The sequence below is a fragment of the Pleurodeles waltl genome, chromosome 6 (assembly GCF_031143425.1).
Source record: "Pleurodeles waltl isolate 20211129_DDA chromosome 6, aPleWal1.hap1.20221129, whole genome shotgun sequence".
Taxonomy (NCBI): domain Eukaryota; kingdom Metazoa; phylum Chordata; class Amphibia; order Caudata; family Salamandridae; genus Pleurodeles; species Pleurodeles waltl.
In genome coordinates, this window is record NC_090445.1 from 1,597,380,005 (window position 1) to 1,597,399,521 (window position 19,517).

At 41.3% G+C, this 19,517-nt stretch overlaps 1 protein-coding gene across 1 annotated transcript in view; it reads left to right on the top strand.

Annotated features, from left to right (window-relative positions):
* The first annotated feature begins 316 nt into the window (after window positions 1-316).
* The window catches only part of MAMDC4 (MAM domain containing 4), a 223,816-nt gene continuing 204,615 nt past the window's right edge, over window positions 317-19,517 (top strand). The window contains exon 1 of the mRNA XM_069241436.1: window positions 317-472. Within this exon, the coding sequence (XP_069097537.1) occupies window positions 427-472 (46 nt within the window). The 5' untranslated portion in view covers window positions 317-426. The remainder of the gene's footprint in view (window positions 473-19,517) is intronic.

Sequence of the window (19,517 nt, forward strand, 5' to 3'; positions counted from 1 at the left end):
GACAGCCCGGCGACATTGTATTGGGAGTCATCTGTGAGAGTCCTAAGTAACTAATACAACAAACAGTGTTAAATGGTAATAGCTGAGACAAGGTACTCAAACACAATAGTTTTACGTGGTAAGGGACATTGTCCTTGGGAGTCAGATGTGACAGTGTCAAGAAGCAGTAAAACATAGGGTTTCAGATGGGAATGGTTGTGACATTGTACTTGGGAGTCTGATACGGCGGTGTTAAATACCATGACATGCCTCCTCCGATGGAACACAGCCTCCTCTGAGAACGCTATCGGAAGGCCAGTGATAAGGAGATGAAAGTCCACTGCTTCACCGTCTCTCGCCAGCCGAGTCAGCCCTCTCTGCCCGGCAGGAGCGGGCCCCACAAGACCTGCGGACCCTTCTCCCCTGCGAGCCCCGGTCACCAGCACGATGGCTGCGGTGCCCCTGCTGTGCCTGCTGCTCGCCCACCTCTGCGGTAAGTCCAGCAGTGCCTCTTGTGCGCGTGGGGACGACAGGACCAGGGCGGCAGTGACGTGGGAGGTGGCGCTTTCTGTGGTGGGTGCTCCTGGGCACGTGGTGGCCTTCGCTGCTTTTTTAAGCATACCAGGCAGGATGTCATAACTTTATATACTTCAAAGACCAAAGCTTGAGTGGAAACCTAGTCGCAGATAGTTCATTCGTAAACATTTTGCACTTACAAGCATTTTGCCCATAACTTTGTAGGCTTTAAATGTCTCTTTACAGTGTGTAGGGGTTGTGAGGGCGTACAAGTAGTAAATGGTGCATTTGTAAACATCTTGCACTTACGAACATTTTGCCTTTGCCCATAACTTTGTAGGCTTTAAATGTCTCTTTACATAGTGTAGGGGTTGTGATGGCGAACAAGTAGTAAATGGTGCGTTTGTAAAAGTTTTCGGTCAGTTCCAGTGATCAAAACTGGGCAGGACTTTAATGATGGCACTCTGGAGAGGATCGCCCTAGAGGATTATTTGGGAAATGTAGTGGCGGTTTCAGGTTCTTTAAGATATTACGCGATCAGGACTACAATTCCTTAACAGATAGTAAGACAATGGAGTGGCAAGAAGCAGACATGTCAGCAGACGTGCTGGTAGTTAAGGCTACTCACTCGCATAGTAAGGTGAAGACCAGCAGCCATCAAAGGAAGGGCAGGGAAAGAACCGCAAGCCCCCCAGGGGTAGGAATCAGAGCAGCTGCAGTCTTACCAGCTGAGAAAATGTGCCAGTTATGTTGCAGTACAATAACACTTGATGGGTTCAGCGTTACAACTTTTTTTTATAATCTGAAATTAAGATTGAAAGTTTATATATAACTTATGGAAGTTCATTGCTTGAAGAGAAACCGGCACAAGAAAAAACCAGCGCTTGACCCATGGAAGCAGCACTGCCCAACGCTAGGAAACAACTTATCCAAGAGTCTTGAGCTTTCTGAGCTTCTCATAAAGATGGTGATGGTGAGGCCTCCTGCCCGAAAAGTACCTGGTCCCATTAGAGGGGCAGCAGGGCGTCCATACCTGTGCTTTTGCTAAGCCACCGACTCCCGACTACTCTCTCTTGACCTGTAGCGGAGCAGGGATGTCACGGGCCCTGGTGCGAGCAAGGGAGATGCCCTCTCTGAATGCCTCTGGGGTAGTGAAATACAACAATTATCAGGGTTCAAGGGGCCCCTGTTGTATCTATGATAGCTGCACCCCTACCTCTGACATCCCTATCCCTACTCTTCAGCTATCCCATGCCCCATTCTAGTCTCCTGTTTACACTGCACTCAATAACTGATTCTACTCGTCCTGATCATCACATGGCGACCCTAGTATCGCCTTTTCTGGTGTGATAAAGGTGATTTTATGTTGCATTGTGGGGCCACACCTCCATTTACAATCATTTGAACTGGACTGTAGAAGCAGAGGGTAGACAATGGGCTATCTGGGATCCTCTTCCTCCCTTAGAAAGACCCTCGCAGTAGCTCAGGTTACCACTTTTGGAAAATCCTTGCTGTACTGATGCTTCACGCTGCTTACTGGAATATTTCATAATTGTGTCACTCAGCAATATAGCCAACTCAGATGCACCCCCTTCGGCTGCTGTCTTTGAAACATTAGGGATTTTAATGGAGGGGTTTGGGTCCCTTCTGCAGCCAGTAAATGCAAACCCAAAGGTACCTTGGTGCCTCAATGACATGAGGGTAGATGCTAACTTATAATGGATAAGTGCAGATCAGGATCTTTTGATCGTGGCTCATATCCTGTCAAGCAAGAGCAAACTAATATAATTTTCCTTACGGATTGTTGCACAGGGACCCTTCCAAACCCAAGTATAATGTAAACTTACTTTAAGGTATTTTAGAGTAATTGGATCCCTATTTTTTCCAGAAGATCAATATATCTTTAGATCTCCTTTAAAAAGTGTTAAGGTTGAGTTCACACTGGTAGTACCAACATACCAGGGTGGAATGAGATGGTCATGTATGAAGTATGCCACATTAAGTGGGTGAGACCCCTTCATCCAATATATATTTTTATTGATCGGCCACCAAGGTTGATAGGTACGTGGTAAGGAGACAGAGAGCCTTCTTTAATGATCCCTCACCGCACACGCTATGTTTATACGTTCAATTGGGGGTTTTATGCTGAGTGTCCTCCTTTTCTCCCCATGTGCTAGAAGCATTTTATTACTGTCCCATATTTGACTGTCTTTGTGAGATGAAAAGAAGTGGTAAGATCGTATAGATATTTAGTACCCGAAGGGGTGGGCTCTAAGAAAGACTTCTGAATTGTCCAGCAATGTGTGACAGATCTCTTCTGTTATTCCACATCTATTCATTTGGTGATGTCGGTTCTTTTGGCTGTACAGGTCTGGTGATGGAGAACCATCACATCAGATATGTCGTAACTGTATTTAAGAGGTATTAGCTATGATTTGCTGCTGATCACTGAGTATTATGGTTTTAGTGTTATTGGGGACCATAACTGTTAGATATGCAAGTTCATAGCTGTACAATTCCAATGTAAACCACAAATCTGCCCTTCTTAGCTTCTCTGCATATTGAAAGCAGTTTGCTAGTTGTCTTGTTTGCAACGTTTGAGTTGTAAATGGAGGATTGCGCTTGAGGGTGCAACTGTTTTCTCACCTTTCTCACCTTTCCTTTTGGGTAAAAAAAACTGTCTGCCCAACGTCCAGAGTGCCTAGATCAAAGACCGCAATGACAAATCATCTGTATGATTTAGCTATCCTGAAAATATATCTTTTCACTGCCGTTAGAACCGACATTATATACCATTTCATGGCGTACGTCAGAGGAATGACATAAAATGATTTGTTTGACCCAGATGGCAGGTCAATCACATTCTTATAAATGTCGATTTGTGTAAAATGGAGAAGCATCTAATTCATTAGAATGGTAACAGATACAAACACCCAGCTATTATAAACATAACGGGAGGTTTAGCTATGAACAATCAGTTTTCAGATTAGTAAACTTGGACAAGTTACAGAGCAACCCAGGTCCTTTTTTAGAGGTTGGAGGCAAATGAAATCCCTCCAGTTTCTGGAGCAAACTCTAAATACAGAGTAGAAACCATCTACTGAATTTGTTCTTGCAGAGAAAATTCCTGAAGACTGCAGTGCCGGATTAAACTCTGTGAAGGCGCGTAGGCACTCGAGATTTCGGGGGCCCCCTCGCAAATTATCTCCTAATATGTTTTTACCAAACAACAATTTTAATAAACCAATTTTATTACACAGACCTAAACATTACACTACGTAGTTTGCACCGAATTGTTTTATAAACTATCAGCTGACAGTAGATGAGCTTTTAAGAGACAAACTTGTGTGAATCTGCTGTCTATGGTTTATGTAACTTGTTAATGGGTACATTACGTTAATACAGTATTTTCTGTATAGAGTCTTTATTGTAAAGTTTTCTTTTCTTTGAGTTGATTCATTTTTTCTATCTTCTGAAACAATTGAAGAAAGCTTGATTTTAATTTTCTTTCAAGATCAAATCAATATTATTTTGATCTGTTGTCGTGGGGTCCCTAAAAGGAGTGGGGCCCATTGGCCGGTGCTTACTTTGCCTATTTGGTAATCCGGCACTGGCAGACAGCGATTTGTACTCCATGTTTAGCAATCCCTACACAAAGTGGAGGATTTTCTCTGACTCAAAATTAGGCCATTAGAATTGTAGCAGTGGAAGTGACTGCTTCTCCAACACTCCTGCATCATTTCCAGCAATCAGTTTATATCAAACCATACTTAATCAGGATTTTATATGTCACTCAAAGTTTGCCGTGTCCATGTGCCCCCATTAGGTCACTCAAATTTGAGGTAGCATGCCAAATTCTGAACACTTTAGGTCTAGGGTACTCTTACCAAACACATATAAAAGCCAATGGACTACTGGAACTGTCCTGTTTACACTAGTTCTGGCACTTCTGGGGCAACTTGGTATTAACGAAGGGTCCACAGATGTTTGCACAACACTCTCATAATATCCAATGTACATGTACAATCCTAGCACCAGTCCAATATAAAGGGGTGTTTTCTCATTTCTGTATGAGCCTGGCCTCATACAGAAATGAGGAGAGGATGCTTCCTTTTTGTTTACAGTCCATATTACAGATGCATGGTCAGAAAGATCCTAGCTTAAATCTAGGTATATGAAAACTGTAAAATATTTAACCCTTCTTGTGGCACGGACATCAAAGATCTGCAGGTGAAAAAGCTGGCCGCTCGCCAGACCACCAGTTCAAGATTCTACGTGTTCTACTGTTGCACATGCACAGATAAGGTGTATATCTTGAAGAGCTAGTTCAGCGTATATATGTGTTCTGCCTGCACCCCTTAGTGATCTGGTTGAAAACATGAACAGTGCAACATGCAGATGACAGGCAACTGCATCTCATGATACCCGCGAAGCAAGTCACATCTCTCCAAGATCTACCTAATTGGATGTCTACACTTTCTACAGGGAGTGCAGAATTATTAGGCAAGTTGTATTTTTGAGGATTAATTTTATTATTGAACAACAACCATGTTCTCAATGAACCCAAAAAACTCATTAATATCAAAGCTGAATATTTTTGGAAGTAGTTTTTAGTTTGTTTTTAGTTTTAGCTATGTTAGGGGGATATCTGTGTGTGCAGGTGACTATTACTGTGCATAATTATTAGGCAACTTAACAAAAAAAAATATATACCCATTTCAATTATTTATTATTACCAGTGAAACCAATATAACATCTCAACATTCACAAATATACATTTCTGACATTCAAAAACAAAACAAAAACAAATCAGTGACCAATATAGCCACCTTTCTTTGCAAGGACACTCAAAAGCCTGCCATCCATGGATTCTGTCAGTGTTTTGATCTGTTCACCATCAACATTGCGTGCAGCAGCAACCACAGCCTCCCAGACACTGTTCAGAGAGGTGTACTGTTTTCCCTCCTTGTAAATCTCACATTTGATGATGGACCACAGGTTCTCAATGGGGTTCAGATCAGGTGAACAAGGAGGCCATGTCATTAGATTTCCTTCTTTTATACCCTTTCTTGCCAGCCACACTGTGGAGTACTTGGACGCGTGTGATGGAGCATTGTCCTGCATGAAAACCATGTTTTTCTTGAAGGATGCAGACTTCTTCCTGTACCACTGCTTGAAGAAGGTGTCTTCCAGGAACTGGCAGTAGGACTGGGAGTTGAGCTTGACTCCATCCTCAACCCGAAAAGGCCCCACAAGCTCATATTTGATGATACCAGCCCAAACCAGTACTCCACCTCCACCTTGCTGGCGTCTGAGTCGGACTGGAGCTCTCTGCCCTTTACCAATCCAGCCACGGGCCCATCAAGACTCACTCTCATTTCATCAGTCCATAAAACCTTAGAAAAATCAGTCTTGAGATATTTCTTGGCCCAGTCTTGACGTTTCAGCTTGTGTGTCTTGTTCAGTGGTGGTCGTCTTTCAGCCTTTCTTACCTTGGCCATGTCTGAGTATTGCACACCTTGTGCTTTTGGGCACTCCAGTGATGTTGCAGCTCTGAAATATGGCCAAACTGGTGGCAAGTGGCATCGTGGCAGCTGCACGCTTGACTTTTCTCAGTTCATGGGCAGTTATTTTGCGCCTTGGTTTTTCCACACACTTCTTGCGACCCTGTTGACTATTTTGAATGAAACGCTTGATTGTTCGATGATCACGCTTCAGAAGCTTTGCAATTTTAAGAGTGCTGCATCCCTCTGCAAGATATCTCACTATTTTTGACTTTTCTGAGCCTGTCAAGTCCTTCTTTTGACCCATTTTGCCAAAGGAAAGGAAGTTGCCTAATAATTATGCACACCTGATATAGGGTGTTGATGTCATTAGACCACACCCCTTCTCATTACAGAGATGCACATCACCTAATATGCTTAATTGGTAGTAGGCATTCGAACCTATACAGCTTGGAGTAAGACAACATGCATAAAGAGGATGATGTGGTCAAAATACTCATTTGCCTAATAATTCTGCACTCCCTGTAAAGCCCGGCTTCTAAACAGAATCAGCTCTTCTTCTCCCTTTTACTACTCAACTCCCTCTCCAAAGATGGATGATCACACTGTATGATGTTGCAGTGACCCCTACTTTTATATCTAATCCTAAGACTTTTGTGTCAACCTGCACACTAAGGTACATCTTGACGACCACATGATATTGATGAATTAGCTCTATTTCAGCTATTAAATTTAAAGAATATAGAAACTCATGATTGAACAGAATTTGTGCTATGTATTACAGAAAAATCAGTTTGCCTCCATATTTTTTCCGAATGAATCTTGATTGATCCATCTTGCTTTCCTGGATCCCAAACTTCAGTATGGGATGTAAATTGGCATCAATTTGTTTAGGTATTTAGTGCCGAGTCCATTGCTTGTTTGCCATCGGAATTTTAATTTCATTCTTTGAGCTGCCCGTAACAAAGAAGCTCGAGTGCTTGGGTTTTGTTAATATATTTTTTTATTTTTTATTTATTTATTTATTTATTTTACTTGCTTTTAGGCAATATCTGGTAACATGGTGTTACAGTCTTTGACGTTTTGGGATCTCTTTCTTAGGTGCTTGTTCTGATAAAATGGCTTTCATGCTCCTCTTCACCATCAAAAGCCCATGTTCTCTTGGGACTCTCGTTATAACTCTGTTCTCCAAGAGACCTTTAAAGCGGCCATTCAGGACCTCATGCCACATTACATTTGAAAATACACGGAGACATCATGAAACAAACACCATTATAGAATGCCTATTGTTGGTGATTGCTAAAGATGCAGGGCAGAGTAAAGAGAACTGTTTATCTCTACAATGATTGGCCCCTTTAACTTGGCTTGGCTGCAAAAACTAGAGACATAGAAGAAAGTGGTACTTTTCAAGATCTCAGAACTAAAGGATGAATTTGTTTTTTCACTGCACCTGTGTTGATTCACCCCCCACACACATACACACATTTATGCACAGTGCATCACCTTTCTAGAACTTTTAGCGTGCTAGTCAAAACATCACATGCGCAATCTGTGATGACTGACCTAGCACATTTATATAGCTTCCCCTACCACTAACATGATCTTGACGTTCTGTGATAGAAGCCCTGTTTTTCATAGCTCTAATGCTCAACTCCTTTTGATTTTTATCCATTTGTCAAGCACTGAGATATCAGACCCTAATGGGCCAATACATGGCAGAGCACACAAGCATAAAAATGGGAGCCACATAACAGATATATTGCACTGATGTAAAAACATGGCAAATGCATTTCACACTAAGTTGATGCTTCCATAACACAGAAAGAATTCTGAACAAAGCCATATATGGATGAAATGGGTTGTGAAACCATTGATTAACATGTGTAAATATGTGTTAAATAGTGTGTTTAACAAAGAATTAATCATTCAAAAAGTAAAGAAAACTGATTTTGCATTGTTTCTTTTACCTATGTATCAAACAATGGACCTAATTGTTGTAAACGGCTCCAATACTTCATCAGTGTTTCCCACTGCACTATCATACACACCATATCTTAAAGTAGAGTGCTCAGGGTAACAAAGGGCTGGCCAAGAGTAGCCGTTCACCCACTGACAATGAATGGTGGAACTCCTTAACGCAGCCACCCAGTAAATAACAACAACAATAATGTGATGGATGGATGGAATGCTTGAATTAATCTAAGCCGCTGGCAATCACTCAGACTGCATTCTAGTCCATCATTTTTCACCCACCATGCCACTCTAGACAAAGGCCGACCTTATGCAAATCAGTACTGACCCAGCTCCTCATGACAACAGTCCGTCCCAAATTGCAACGCAAGGCACCCACCAGACAGGACCACAAACAACTAGACCAGTTTTACCCTACTTGAGGCTTATCAGCAGAGAACAGCTTGACAGGGGCTGCTCCTCTGCTTTGGCGGCACTGTCGCCTGGCACTATGTTGCCAGGTTGGAGAGAGCAAGCCCAGGCTCCAAGTTTGTGTTGAAGCGCCCAGCCAGGGTGCTCTAGCCAATCATAATGCTGCTCTGAGCAGCGTCATGATTGGCAGCAGGGCAGGCCGGGAACCTGCAGTGCAGCAGAGAGCGGCGGATAGCGGTGGTGAGCTTCAGGTAAGTCTTTTTTTCTTTTAAATATATTTATTTTGGTGTTATTCCCCTCACCCCTGCCCCGCCACTTTGCCCATTCACTAGCCGCGACTGTAGCTTGAGTCCTATAGGCAGTGAGCATTGGGCCCACGTCTGGGCATACCTGTCACACTTAGTGTGACAACAGCGATAACAACAAGGTGATGGATGAATGCTTGAATTAATATCAACCACTGGCAAACCCTCCGGGCATTCCTTCCATCACCTTGTTGTTTTTGCAGTAGGCACCCAGTAAATATTACAGAACATCTCAAACCCCAGGTGACATCATGAAACAAAGCAATGCTCTAGAATGTTCATTGTTGGTGACAGCTAGTGATGCAGGACTGAGTGGAAAGCCCCTTTTCAAATATGTAGAATACTTGTCGTTTGAGAGGCTTATTCAAGTGCCACAGAAGAAACAATATACTGAAAACATTTCAAAGTTTTTTTTTTTTTTACTGTGGCAAAGGTTGCTTTTTCTACCAGGAAAGACACAAAACTCACTGTAGCAACTGCCCTTTTTATTGCTGGACACTGATCTTTTTAGTTTATGACTTGTTATGCCACTGAGATGTTACTTCATGCTCTAGGGACCGATTGCAAACTTGGCGGAGGGGATTACTCCATCACAAATGTGACAGATATCCCGCCCGCTGTATTACAAGTTCCATTATATACCCCAGGTCATAATCAGGACCCTAATGTCTAATCGACCAATAAACAGCCATCCGTACTAACATCTGAGTCATTACAGAAACATTTCACTGATGCAACAACAGGGCACATCCATTTCACAGGAAGAGGTTGCTTGTGTTATGAAATGGAGCCAACACGTTCTTTTTCCAGTTCATAACACAGAAAGATGCAGAAAGAAAGAGCAAAATGGAGGTCATGGACTGTAAAACCATTGCTTAACATATTACACATTCATATTTGCTTCCTGGGCATCTTAAAAAGAGGAACAAACACGTTTTCCTTAAACCTAGCCTGATTTCTCCTTTGAAAAGTGGAAAAACGTTTTTTTCTGATTTTGGTCATGTTTATTACCAAAAACAGCATTAAAATTTTTGGTCCATGTTTGGCCCTCGTGCAAAAACTTTCATTTGCAGCAGATACTGTTTGCTCCTTGCCCACCAATCAAGCGGCACAAAATGTGCGCGCTGATTTGACCTATATTTCATGTTTTTTGCACCAGTTTAAAGTTCTAAGCCTGAGTACTTCTGAAACATGGTCTTTAAACAATAAAGAATAGGTTGATCCTGCTTTGGAAGATCGACCTATTACTGCTCACAGCGCTGCTTGAGCTGTCAATTAGTGCAGGCCGAAAAATGGTGGAAACTGCTACAGTCAACTACAGCAAGAGGGATAGTACAGGGTATATTGTGTAACATCCAGATGCAGTCATGATGCAATCCACGGACATCTCAATAAGGGGCTTATGTGATCCATGCAGAGCGTAGAGGCGCAACCCAAGGACTTCACAGGCACCTTTGAAAAGCCTATGGATATCTGTGAGTTACAGGACTCTCAGGGACTATTCAACACATTCTCTTTGTGTGTGGGGGGGTGGAGGAGGAGGCACATCATTTTACTTTTTTTCCACTGCCTGGAAGGAGAGAAGAGTAGGCTTAGGGGGAGGTTAGGTTGGACATGCATGCAGCCCAATTGGCCAGATTCCCTGGTTTCAGAAACAACTGTAGAGCAGGTATAAAAAGTTGTTGACCAGTTACAGAAACTCAATCACCCCAGCTTAACAAAACACTCAGGCCCATATTTATACTTTTTATGCGCCACATTTGTGTCATTTTTTGACACAAAAGAGGCGCAAACTTGCAAAATACAATTGTATTTTGTAAGTTTGAAAAGTTTTTGCGTCAAAAAGCGGCGCAAATGCAGGGCTAAAAAAGTATAAATATGGGTGTCAATTTGGAGCATGCTAAGCTAAAACATTTTTTTTAATACTATTCATGAAGTGCACAAAACCTGTGGCAGCAGTTTACTCCACCATCTTATGTGGTTTAGGGTTTTTGAGGGAGCGGGAACAGAGAGGCTTGTCTCTACTTCTTGCTGTCGTGTGCTGAACACCAGTGCAAGGAAGGGGTTTGTAGTGAACAGGGACTAGGAACCCACCATAATGGATTTTGTAAGAGTCGTTTAGGAGGACCTGGACTTGATTAATGGTTGGTTGGTGGACATTAGAGGTCTCTGCTGACACAATTCGATGTTTTATTGAATTTTCATTACTAAGCGGATCAATTTAAACCCAAATGTGACCTCACATAGCATTACTTGAATTTTATTTTCTCTTGAACTTCAATACATTTAGTGCATTGGGTAATCTCAATCTAACACCAAGAACAGTTGGATTTGCTTGATTATTTTAGCAATCCAGGGACAAAGCACTTATGGTGTTTGCCATTAATAAGCTGACTCATGACTGTCTAAACTCCTGATGGAATGGTGACTTTTTTTGTGGCTAAGCGTGGCGGATTTTATGTCATCAATGTCTATGAACATTCAAGCATATATCAACAAAAGTAATCTTCCCACTGAACTATGGGAGTGTTGAGCAAGAGCAGCATCTGTGAACCCACTACTTAAAGCGGGATGAAAAAGAAGGGGTGACTCTAAAATAGGTGGGGTAGGAAGCCTAGCTAAGAAACCTCCACCAGAGGTGTGGTTTGTGTGCCTACGGGCACAAGTTAGTATTTGTGAAATACAATCCTGTGCTTCATAAATCGAGTCTTGTGGACAAATAATAACCACATCAGCAGGCAACAATGTATTTGTTTAAGAGTTTATAAAACACCATTATTCAGGCCAAAGGCAATAAAATATTTGACAAGGTAAATTAAGCAGCACTTGATTGCATGCTATCACCACCGTTGGAGAGTCAAATGTAGAAAGAGCATTAACTTAGCTAATCAATTAGAATTTGTTGGAAATTTTCCCTTTCTGCACCGTCTTCCTGAATTATGCTTTCCTTTTTGCTGCACCCTATTTTTGGCCACAGAACTCTGCGCACTTTACGCATGCTGACCAGTGGTAAAGTGTTTGTACTAATTCCTTTTTTAACATGGTAAAATTGATTATGTAATCTGGATTGGTTTATTTAACTTTCCAAAGAGTCCATAGTATATGATACCCAAAGTGTAACCAGGACCTGTAAGTAAAACGTCACCAGTGGGCTGCATCACTCATTGGCCACCCACTGTAGTGGCAGGGCAAAACATGACTGCAGACTTGCCCTGTTTAGCACAGTGATGCAGGTTGTAACTGCAAAATAACCCCTTTTGACAGATCCAATCCTTCCCCTCTTTTTAAATTATAATAAATCCCTAATAAGTCTACCCTAATTTGGCATTAGTACCCATTAAGACATGGAGAACTGTATATAGGAGTAGGTCATGTACAACTTCAAGGTCAAACATGTCCTTTAGTGACTAGCACCTCAAAAGTATTTTCATTGTAGCAAAGTTGGTTGTTCTGGGATGCAATATTCCATTGAATAAATGTTATCTCCAACCAAGAAACAGCTACAAATAACATTTTTGAATTTTCTGAAATATTTTTTATAAGGCCAATTTACTGGGGAAGTCAGATTGGTATTAAATATCTTGGAAAGACGACTTTTAATACGTTACCTTTGCTTTGCCTGAAGTTCCTGGGCATAAGGAGCTCTTCATGGGGAAAGACAGGTTCTGCTGTGTTGGTTTTAGGGAGCGAGAGACACTAGGGGATTGTTTGTACTAAAATCTTCCGGAAGTGCAGCAGAAGGCGGCAGGGCAGCCCTGAAAACTTTTACACCGTTGGTTAGGGAGTGGTGAGGAGTTTCCCCACCCACAGCCTGGCACTGTGCATAAATGTGTCTCCCCCTGTACCCTCCTCATAACACACCTGAGCCTATGAAAGATCAGATGAGGACTGAATCTGTTGTCTGAGACCAGGGAAGAGCCTAGAAGACAGGTCCCAGGGCAAAGAAGTGGGCTTCAAGGGTCCTAAAGGCTGGCCTTCTGTTAAAGTTACAGGGATACAAAAAGCAATAAGAGGCCTTTTCCCTCCACTGCCCTGCTGACCCGAGACAGCAGGACCAGGACTGCACTCTCCTGCTGGCCTCCTCATGCCATCCTGTGGGTCTCAAGTGCTGCCATTGAGGTCCTGGGGAGCTTTATAACTGTACCCCTGTAGTGAATTAGGACTTAAAGGTCTAAAGTCAGAAGGTAAAACCTTTGGCCAGAATTATCCTAGTTAGTGTACCTGATCCATACTCCATCGTGCTGAGCATCAAATTGTGCTGAGGTCCTGTTCAACCGCGACCATTGATGATCATTGACACTTTGGGGTTCATGCCTCTATTTCTCCTTTAAACTTTAAAAACACATCTCTCTGGTTCTCTTTGTTGGATATTTGTCATGTTGGTATATTTTTGTTAATTTAATTTTACTCTATTTTTCTACTTGCTTTTGTGATTTTTATTGTTTTACATTGCAACTTTATTACTGTTTTAGTTTTGCATAAATACTTTACAAATTGCCTCTAAGTTAAACCTGGTTGTTCACTGCCTTAGCTACCAGGGGGTTGAGCTCAGGTTGATTTAGTGACTTTGAGGGTTCACCCTAACAAGAATGGTAGTTATTGTCCCAATTTCCTACGGAATTTATTAGTGGTAATGGTAAAGAACAACATCACTGTATTACTTCGTCCCCAGTGATGATGTGCTGCAATTCCAGTGTGTGACAGACAATCAGCTATACTTTTTTAGAGACCCGATAGCACACTGGCTTAATGTCTGTTTATTTTGCTTTGCTACAGCGTATCAATGAAGGCCTGGTCCAATTATGGCTTCATTTCAAGCAGTAACCCCAAAAGGGGAAGGAAGTTATATCACTGTACCAGACTACGGGTTGTCTGTTATTCATGCACCTGTAATCATTGGCTGAAAGAACACTGGGATCAGCATTCTGCACGGGGCATGGACTGTGGGCACTGCCATTGGTTTTACATGTTCTTCTCCATTTTCAGGCCCAATAACCCTGAAAGTCATGATTATAATGAGGAAATACCTGCCGAAATTGTTAATTCCAACTCCCCAGCATAAATGTGCTGGACTTGTAAAGAGGACCTCAGAGACGACAAGTGAGAGCTTTAAGTTGAAATGTATGTGGTTATTAATGAGCAAACCTCTAAAATTACTGGAGCTGGATATGCATCCGGTTATTTTCAAAATATGAATCTTTTCATATTTTTTTTATTTTTTTCAAAAATATAACTAATAAAGTCACCTGTCACAAGTGTTTCACCTTGGAGGAACTTATAAGGTCTTCAGTAGCGTCAATATCTCCCGCCAGTTGCTTATAACTATACCTACAGCAGCCACAAATGTCGAAAGGTAGAAATGTAATATCATTAAATTTGTGGTCAACGAAAGTCGTACTGCCAGAATGACAGTGCCTACTGCATGAACTGAATTAGCCAAGGAGCTAATTTTTGCTACATATAGAAACAGTAAGCATTCCTTCTTTTCACTGAGGTGTGATTTAATGAGTCATTTTACTGACAAACCCACTAATAAAGATAGACTCTGTAGGGGTTAGTGACAGAGTTTTTGTGGTTGCAATCGCATGCGCAAAATGCAACAAGGTTCCTCAATGCATTGCGTCAATTTACGTATCATTTTAGAAGCCTGTGGGTGCAGCACCAAACTGTGAAGCGCCACACACGTGGTTGCTCAACTTTTGGTAAATAGCCCTCCTCTGTGACTAGTTTCTAGTAGGCACACAAAGTCAAATTGACAAAAAATACTCAACAAAATCTGGGAATAGGGTTTGTTTTGTAACTTCAGCAACATTCCATGATGGGATAGAGTATTGGGTTCTGGTTACCGAGTGATAGCCTGTTTTACCTCAGTGGTAGGGAGATTATAGTATCTCCTTTGGCTTTTGCAGTTTCCTTGTTAGCTGTCTGTTTAATCTAAATCCTAATTACATAATACTTTTATTGTTATATTCCTCCCAATTAAAGTTTCTTTCAGGACATCAGCTTTAATTAGATCAATTAGGATTGTGATGCAAATGTTGAAGTTGAACTGTGTTGTCCTAGGTGAAGCTGAATCCAGACGAACCACAGTGACGTTTGGGATACCCTGGAGGCATGGACGTCAACTCACCAAAACGCCAGGGGAAGCGGAAGTGACATCACACACCATGCATCTTTACTTTCACTCACGCACATCCTTACACAAACACACATTCACTCATGCCCACGGTCTTTTACATTAGCACACACTCACCCGCAAGCGTGCACACATCATACATTTAAAAGTGTTTTTTTTAACTTACCTCAGCCACCAAGGAGGGTCATATTCCAGCTCACTCTACTCCATTTGCTTTTACACTAGTGGTGAATAATATATTATTCACTCTTAGTGTAATAAAAACTGTTAGAAAGCAAGGAAGTGGGGCCCCAAACAACTTCCATAAAGAGGAGCTGCCCTGTGTTCCTGGCACTGATTTTGCGACCTCTGAGGCCAGGGGTCGCCAGGGTCAGGCTGGAGGTCGCGTCTGCGACCCCTGGCGGCCCCTAAATGAAGTCCATGCCGGGGGTGACGTCTGTTCCACACCCGATCTCATATCTTATTCCAACCCAGGCAAGGACTGCTTTGTTCCAAAGGTCAGCAGTTTAACACCCAAGCGGACAATGCTCAGCTGTACTTGAAACTCACTGGCAATTCCTCGTCAGGTGTGCTCTAGTTGTTTGACATTTACAGGAAAGTTCTTCGATAAAAGAAAATTGACACTCAGTGATGCAAAAGTCATAGTGCTTATGAATGCAAGCTGGCATCAAGGAAGACATTATATAATGCGTTCATATTTGACAACTTTGTCATTTCAGTAGTTTTCAGAAGTAAAATTGCTGGAGAGACTCTGTTAAGGTGCATGTCAATGCGGTAGTTTGCTTATATCATCAGTACTTGCTAACGGCGTCGACTGCCTTTGTGATGGCTTACACTGGTTTCAGATGCCCATCACCAAGCAGCTGATCTTGGCATGTCACCTATTCTCGAGCAGCTGCTCGGATACCTGTGATTATTTGCAAGATTCTGTCCATTACAAAGTGTCCATCCTGATGGCAAGACATGGCCCATATTGGCTAATGCACTAAAGTGCATCAGCTCTCAGGAAGCCCTGGACAGCCTTGAAACGCTGAACGAAGGTGAAAGGCAAGAGAAGTTTTGTTCATGTAACAAGGCAGTGGACCTGCGGAGTAAATTACATTTTGTCATATGATGAGACCTGCCATGTTCTAATCCCCACATGTTTATTGTTGTTTGTAAGTCTGTTACCTTCAAGATTCCCTTTCTGGTTTCCTGAGTGCTTTATAGATAAAATGTTTTTTCTTTAGGATTCATATGCATTGAAATATACCTACTTCCAATAAATATACGAGCGAGTTTTAAGGGTCGTTACACTTGCTCAGCCTTTAAAAACCCCTTCGTGGTGGGCCGGCTCCTGCAGAGCTACTAGCCCTCTGGTATTACAAGTCACGTCATTTCTAGAGTGCGCTTCCAGTGCTGTTTGTACCTATCCCGAGCTACCATGTACAACACTGAAGTCCTGGGCAAGAACAAACAGGCAAATGCCCCCCCTGAGCAGGGAGAAAACTCTAATCTAAGAACACAGGTTTTTGTTTAAAAGCACCTGCCCACATTGGGGTTTTAGCTTTGAAAAATAAAAAATGTCGGCTAGCCCATGCAACTAGGGTGTAATGGACTGGCTGGCTGTGAGCATTTTCCAAAAGCACTCCTTCTATGGTGAAGGAAGGACGCACTTTTAGCAAACTTTTTCCATGTACGATGGAGGAACCGTAAATATGGTGGACTGGTTGATGCTGAGTCAACAGAGGTAGGGCCTTGAACCCCAGCGGCTAAATGAGGCCATATATTATCATCCATCAATGCAGGCTTAGAACCCATCACAGTTTGGAACAAAAAGAAAAACAACACTTGAATAGGTATGAGTGAGGTTTCTCTCTTGGTTAATTACCAGAGCAAACAGAGTTACCTCCTCCTAGAGGACAGTGACACTTCTATTTACCAGAAAATTTCTGCATATAATTTATAAGTACTTATCCGTTTTGGAATGGATCGTAACAATAAAAATAAATGAAAATGAATGATTTACAAAATTGTATTAGGATGAATTCATTTTTATTCCCTTAACAGATCAGAAGTACCATGAGTTAAGTTTACACTAATTTAAGTTGTTCTCTGGAAAACAAAAATATCCCATGCCATAACCAAAATCTTCATCAACCAAAAGAAACAATAAAAAACTCGTTTCATGGATTACTTCCAAATATATAAAAATATTTCTAGAAGGCATTTAGAATAATATCTAATTTATATAATGTAGTCATTTAAATGTGTCCAAAAGCATTAGAGTGCTGTATAGAGAGGAGTTTTAAGTTAGTGGGCAGATAAAACATTTATCAATAAACGGAATCTGAAAATATAATGCAGAGGTGGGTGTTGGATTGTGAATACGATTATTTCTATAAGTAAGACATTACATATTGAGTCAATTATGACATAGAGGGTGGAAAGGCTGCAAGGTCAACCGTTACCATGGAGAAAACAATGATGTCATAAAGTTACAATGTCAATGTAGCCTAGAGATACGGAAGGGCAGCCAGGCTCCGAGTTGGATCTGAAAACTCAGATTGGTGTTGGAGTGAAAAAACCTTAGAAGACTGGTGGCAAATTGGCTAGAGAGGTAGGAGAAAGTAGAAGAGAAAGACAATAATGTGGCGCAACGTAGAAACTGACCTCAGAAGTAAGAAAGAGTAGAAAAGGGAGCCAAGTAGTGTAGGTAGAACTTGGTTACAGCCAAGGGCATTAAAGTGCAGAAATGGCTACTGAATAGTTGTTTATGGGTTCTTTTTATAATTGTTCAAAGTGAGGCAGTTAAGTGGCATCTGAGACAAAAATGAAATATATAGTTCTTAGAAAGTATGCTGAAAAGCTTGTGAGAGGGTGTGATATTTTGTAAAACCTGGAGCTGCAACATCTCAGGACTCGAGGAGATTCTTCTATATTGTAGCTACATTTCCTCTATTTTCGTGCTTTTCGAACCCAGCAAATAGTTCTCAAATTCTGCAAACATAGGTGTGTATAGAGGTTTAACCATTCCATCATAGTCAACTTTTGAATTTCCTTTGATGTTTTATTACCGCTTTATATTTTGCTTGATCAGTTTTTTGCATATTTAATCATCTTCACTAAGAGCTTTCTTTCTTTAAACAAATTGCCTTTAGACTCCTAAGAAGGGCATCACAATACTCACAAACTATTTGGAATCAGGGCTTGTGGAGCACAGAAAAAGGTGGTTTTTAGCATCCTCCAGCATAATAAGAATGTTATTAATTGGTGTGAAAGCAAAAACTAATCACTAACAAATTTGCATTTATTATTTAGTTAATGATTTACATGAATTAGGCTAACATAGAAAATAATGTGTGCTTTGGAAAATGGGCCCCCTTGGGTGGCCATCATAAGGCGTGTAATAATTGGTAATGAACTCACATTTCTAGTTAAATAACTTGTATATGTAGAATAAGATGTATTAGTGGGTCATATTAATGATTTAAGGTTATTTATTTGCTTTAAAAACATTAGGCATTGATTAATTTAGAGGTTTGGGCCTAGTCGACAAAACTTCATGTCGAGCTGCATTGTTTTAATAAATGTTCGTAAACATTTTGTGAAAGTAGAGAAGTTAATATCGCGCACTGTTCACACTGTGTTGACCAAGCAATTAGTAAAATCTCTCAAACTTTCTCATGAGAACAGCTTGTTGAGACGCTTTGCGCTAGTTACTATGTTAACTTGATGCGTGAGAGAAGAGATGTTCCTAGGAGCTAACAATGGATGCACTGACTGAAGCAACAATTGCAACAATGAGTTACTTGACAATGGGAACAGGAGGAGAGGAGCCAATCATTGACGTGTGAAAGACTGTTTAGTTATATCTTAGATTTAATGTTTACATTTTATTGGGTCTATGTGAACGTACAATATTCTGACCAATGAGGGTGTGTGAAAATGCTTTAGGGAATTTGATATATCCAAACTACACTTGGAGGAGACGCACACTACTACTTCCAATTTTTCTATGCCATCTCTACCCTTTAGCGGTCCCGTTTGAGGAGTTGAGCAGTTCCTGGTGTTCCTTTGTCCCTCTTAACCATCCCCATAGAGACGCTGCGTAATTGTTGATTCCTTAGCTTGGTAACCATCTTCATAGAGTATTTGTGTTATGCTGATTCTTAGTTTGGTGTTTCCTTGGTAGTTCAGTTAACTTAGAGCCCAGCCGTGGCTGAGCCATTTCCTTTCACTGCAAATTGCTGACGCAGACCAGGTGGATGTCCAACTGATGAAGAGAAATCGCAGCTTGTTGATCCCTTTGAGGAGAGGGATAACAAAATGTTATTGTTTCTGTTTTAGGTATTGTTCCTTTCTTCTAGGTACCAACCGCTAATTTGATAGAGCCCTAGTTAGATGTTTTCCAAATTAACATTTGACTAAATTGTTTTGCATGATGTCCAAGCATGCTATTCTAATTGGAGGTCTAGTTAGTGAGCCCAAACGTTGGCAAATGCTATTAATCAAGGATTGATTTTGTTCACCCGTTGAACTTATGCTATCTCTATTGCTCAGTTATTGTTGCTATTAATTTGCACTGTGACTCTTGAATGCTTAGGTCCATTGAACCTCTAATGTGTCCCCTTTATAAATACATTTTAAAAGACCAAATAAGGCCAAATGCGCTCACATGGGTGCACAAAAGAATGGTTTGACCTGGAACTGTGT